The 4694-nt window shown below is 40.6% G+C and overlaps 1 protein-coding gene across 2 annotated transcripts in view; it reads right to left on the minus strand.

Annotated features, from left to right (window-relative positions):
- SH3RF1 (SH3 domain containing ring finger 1) overlaps positions 1–4694 on the minus strand; it is a 132358-nt gene that overhangs the window by 56441 nt on the left and 71223 nt on the right. For both annotated transcript variants that reach the window (XM_018560049.1, XM_018560048.1), the window contains exon 3: positions 841–1116. In XM_018560049.1, the coding sequence (XP_018415551.1) occupies positions 841–1116 (276 nt within the window). The remainder of the gene's footprint in view (positions 1–840; positions 1117–4694) is intronic.

Consider the following 4694-nt stretch of genomic DNA (forward strand, 5'->3'; position numbering starts at 1 on the left):
AGTTGATCCTCAGAGCTGGCTCTTAGACTGGTCCTTGGAGCGTCTCTCCCCCTCCGCCGCAGCGATCTCGTAAACCATCACGTTCTATACACAGTGTATAGAGCGTGAGGACGCCGTGGAACATTGCACTGCTACAGGGTAGGAGACAGGCTTCAGGGGGAAAGGTCACAGCCGGCCAGCTCGAAGAATCAGGTGAGTATATCTTTGTAATTTTCAGCCTTAGACCAAAACAAGCACTTAACCGTTGCAGTGTGGGGGCAGCCCATTGAAAGAGTTAATACATTTTTTTTTAACCTGGAGTTCTTCTTTAAATATCAGTTTTGGGCAAACTTTTGTTTGGACGTTCTGTGCATTAAAATAAATATTGTCCCCTTTCTAAACAATCCTCACAGAATTCCATGAATACAAAGACACAAAACTCCTCTGTGAATATTCATATCCAAAAATTCTATAGTAAGAGGTCCATTATTCTGTTCCATTGCTTAGCAATCTCTCTTTAAAATAGATATATCCCTGTTAACATACTGTTCTGGATACAATTGCCGTGCTGTTTTCCCTAGCCTTCTATGGAAATGTCTACTGAGTATCTCCATACTTGGGAGACAGCACCATAGAAGTCTTGGCAAATCGACTATGCAGGTGCGGCTAGCGAAATAATATTTTGGTCACAGGATATCAACATTTCAGTAGGTTCCTCTGAATTACAGATAAGCATATAACTGGGGTGAAGCAAATGTGCTAGGTCCAGGAAGGATAAGAGCAATTTAAGTGAAAGGGCACCTATCCTTTAAAACAAACAAAGCACTGCTCATCATCCTATCTTAGGTCTGTGGTTCCTACCTTTGAAAAGGGCAAGCAGTCCTTGTCAGCTTCCTTATCTTTAACTTCAAAGTCATAAAGTGCTTTGCATTGAGGCGGAGGTTGAGGTAAAGGCTTGATGATCTGCACAAAGTTAGTTGGGAAGAAGCCATGGACCCCATTGATTTCCCCATGGTACCAATTTTCATCCACTTGTCGGCGAAGCACAATGATGTCACCCTTGTTAAACTTCAGATCCCCGGGCTCTTTCCCTTCATAGTTGTACAAAGCTTTGGCACACGGTAATTGAGGTACACCCTGAAAAAAAGACACAATACCATTAAAATAATGTAGAAACTATCACAAACATCCCCAAAGCTTTAAAATGTTGTTTGAATTTACCGATGTTAATAGTTATGGGAAATGGAGTATGATACTGTCCTTCAAGATGCCTTCGTGTACATCAGGCCTCAATACACCATTCAGTAAGGCTACATTTTTACCTCTGTGTTTGTGTGCAGTGTGTTAAGGGGGTAAATGGTAGTCCAAAAATGCAATGAAGTGTGAATAGACACCTTGAAACAATGTTTGCAGTTCTATATGTATTGTTTACTACTCCCAAAAGTCTTTTCTGCATGACATCCATTTTTTTTAAATATTGTGATTTAAAATAATTTTTAAAATTATGATTACTTACAATATTACTACATTATAAAATAATTATTTATTAAGGCAGGTAAAGGTGTAAAACAATAGTTTATTACTAACTACTTTAGCATGACTTAAATGTGCACAAGTGATATTTTCTTTTTTGCAACTACACTACACACATACACAGTAATCAGGAATTGCCTTTTTTGCCAGGCCACATAGATTTAGCCATGTGGCACTACAACCACCATTCAGGGTGGCCAAGGAAAGGGTAGATGTCTCACCAAGAAATGCAGGTGGTGGAATATCATGAATGCAGGAGAACCCTTTACACGATATTGTGCAAACTGGCCAAAGGACAAATGCAATGCGAATGTCAAGTACTTCTACCTCCTTCTCGATACGAAGAGGGAAGGATTTTAAAAAATAAAAATAATAATGATTATTCATTTTATTATTATAGGTTTTATATAGCACCAACAGTTTGGGCCGTTTTACTCAATTAACACATAAAGAAGCATTTCTGATGAGTGTATCTGCTTACTTTTACCCTCATAGGATAGTCCTACTTGGCCTGATCTTTGCAGGCCATCAGTTTGGAAGCAGGATCAAAACATTTACAGCTAGCCTTAAGCTGGCCATACACAGGTTGAATTTCAGTCAAGTGTTGCTGATTCAACCGAAATTTGACCAGTGCATGACAGGTTGATTTTAAAAAGGAGCCGTTCTGAAAATCCATGGCCGAACAGTAACTGCAGTCGCTATATAAGTGGCACACCCAGCGCTGTCAGAATATAATAGCCTGGTGGCCAACAGCGGGGATGGGGGGGGGGAAAAATTAAGCATTTTTTTTCTTGTTCAGCCTATAATGCTGAATAAGAAAAATGACCAGCCTTAGGCAGAAGTCACGAAGAATGATGGGGCAGTGAGACTTAGGTCACCCTTAAACCCATCAAGACCTGCTAACCTGCTATACTGTAGCTTACACATGGGCTGGCATACCAAAGCAGCACATTAATGGTGAAATATTTCTGCCCCTTTTCACAATGAGAAATAGGGATGCATGGGTTTTGTTGCACAGAAATATTAAATATTCTATGTGTGACCAGTCATATTTACCCAGGATCCAATCCAAACACCAAAATACTTTGTTTTTATTCAATAAACAGCCTATGTTTGGTTATCATGATGCACATTTTTGATAAGTTAATATGATACAATATGTGGCACAATGAGAAGAGAACTTACATATCCATGTGCATTACAGCTAACTCCAGACAAATGGATAAATACAAAGATGGAATACTTTGACCGGAGCGCTTTTACCCGCCAAATACATTTTCTGTCCATCTTTCTTGAGAATTACACAGTTCATGAACTCACAGCAGCCAGGTGGAGGACATAGCACAGTTAAGGAATACAGTAGTGCCCACTCTTCACCCCCAGCCAGATGACTGGTCAGGGAAAGAGCAGCGGAAATCTGATGAAGTCATCCCACTGCAATGTTTCCAAAGAGCATGTTTCTGGCCAATACATTTACATGTGACACACCTAACTGGCTCCCACAATGGCACTATTTGCATTAAAAATACCTTTACTGATTAATTAATGCATTCAGAGCTGCATTCAACTGTGTCCATTCTATTTGCCTATAGTTCATCTTTCAGCAAGGATCACTGTGTTTATACTGTACGTACGTATATGTTGTAACAGATATAGCAGACGTGGCATCTAAAGGGGGCAGGTCTGACACTGAATCAGCAATGCTAGTGTCCGTCCCCTCACTACACTAGTGGAATAGAATTACGAAATTATTATGATATTAATATCTACAAGGCTGTCATACTTACAAGTTTATCATTTTTTCCAAGGCAATACTGTGTATACCAACTGTGGCAAATTAACAGTTTGAATTGGGGCCCAGAGGTATTCAGCTACACCTTTATACATTTTAGAACAAAGCACAAAACAAAATATGGAGCGCAGAGCTGCTCTCTCTACAAGACCTTGGAAATGAAACAAATGAATGTGCGTTGCACATGTTGACAATGTGTCCAAATTCATTGCATTTTGTGAATCACAGCTCCGCGGGCGGTGGTGTTAGTCTATAAACAAGGATCTGAGAAACAAACGTCCTTCTAGCTTTCAACAGTAAAGTATTTTCTTAATGAAGTACATGAGAAGCTGATCCGTTCCAGAGCCATAACTTGAAGAGGAATCATAAGAACAACTTCCCATATTCATTATTTTCACAGCATCTAAGCAGGCCTTCCAAATCCAGCAGCTGCCTCATTCGACAAATAGAGGAAGAGCCTGAACAATACAATAGCATCTCTTCAGTTCGAGTTTCCATATTTAGCTACAATTCCCTATGCAGTGCACAGAAAACAACCCTTTTAAATTACAAACAAAGGGGATTTGTTAAAAGGTTCACACTAGTCAAAATTAGGAAATTAAGCTTTGAATGGCAAATAGGGAGTACAACCTACTTTCCCAGTAAAAACAATTTCTTCAGGCATTCCCTTTTTATGGTAACCTGGGTTTTGTTAGGTAGGGGAAGTGTCTTTAAACACAACTGGAGGCTCTGTGCTGTCCACAACCACCTATAAAACATTTAATCCTGCCCATAGTGGAGTTTCTAACTTAAGCCGCATTTACACAGCGTTCAGCATAGCCAGGTGATTTAGAGGTGATTTTACTCATTTGTAGGGGTGTTTGAGTGTTTTTATGCACTACTTGCACAATCAAGCATTTTTGGACCCACGGACTTTTAAATGGGAACGGCCGCACGTGAATGCAAGACACATCAATGCCTGCGGTCCGGTCATAAAAAAATGCTGCAAGCACTTTTTTTTCTGACCAGACCGGACCGCAGGCATTGATGTGTCACGCGTTACCGTGCGGCCAATCGCATTGCGGCCGGAGGGCATGGCTGCGGTGCCATTCACTTCAATGCACCGCCATGCCCCCTCCTGCCCTACAACAAAGTGAGCCAGCTGCAATGCAATCCAGTGCGTTCTGGCCAAAATCAGGCCAGAGTGCACTGTGGCTCGTGTGAACTAGCCCTGAATGGGGCCTTACTGCTGCAAAGTTTGATGGCATAGACAGCATCTGCAGCTCACTGACTGCTTTAACTTGCTACCTGTATTTTTTCTTTAAAGACAATGTCTAAACACTATTTGCACGTGAAATGGATCTACATCACTGTTGGAAATTCCAATAAAATGTTCCCCTATATATATTAA

Source organism: Nanorana parkeri, unplaced genomic scaffold (assembly GCF_000935625.1).
Source record: "Nanorana parkeri isolate BGI_ZX_2015 unplaced genomic scaffold, ASM93562v1 scaffold428, whole genome shotgun sequence".
Lineage (NCBI taxonomy): Eukaryota > Metazoa > Chordata > Amphibia > Anura > Dicroglossidae > Nanorana > Nanorana parkeri.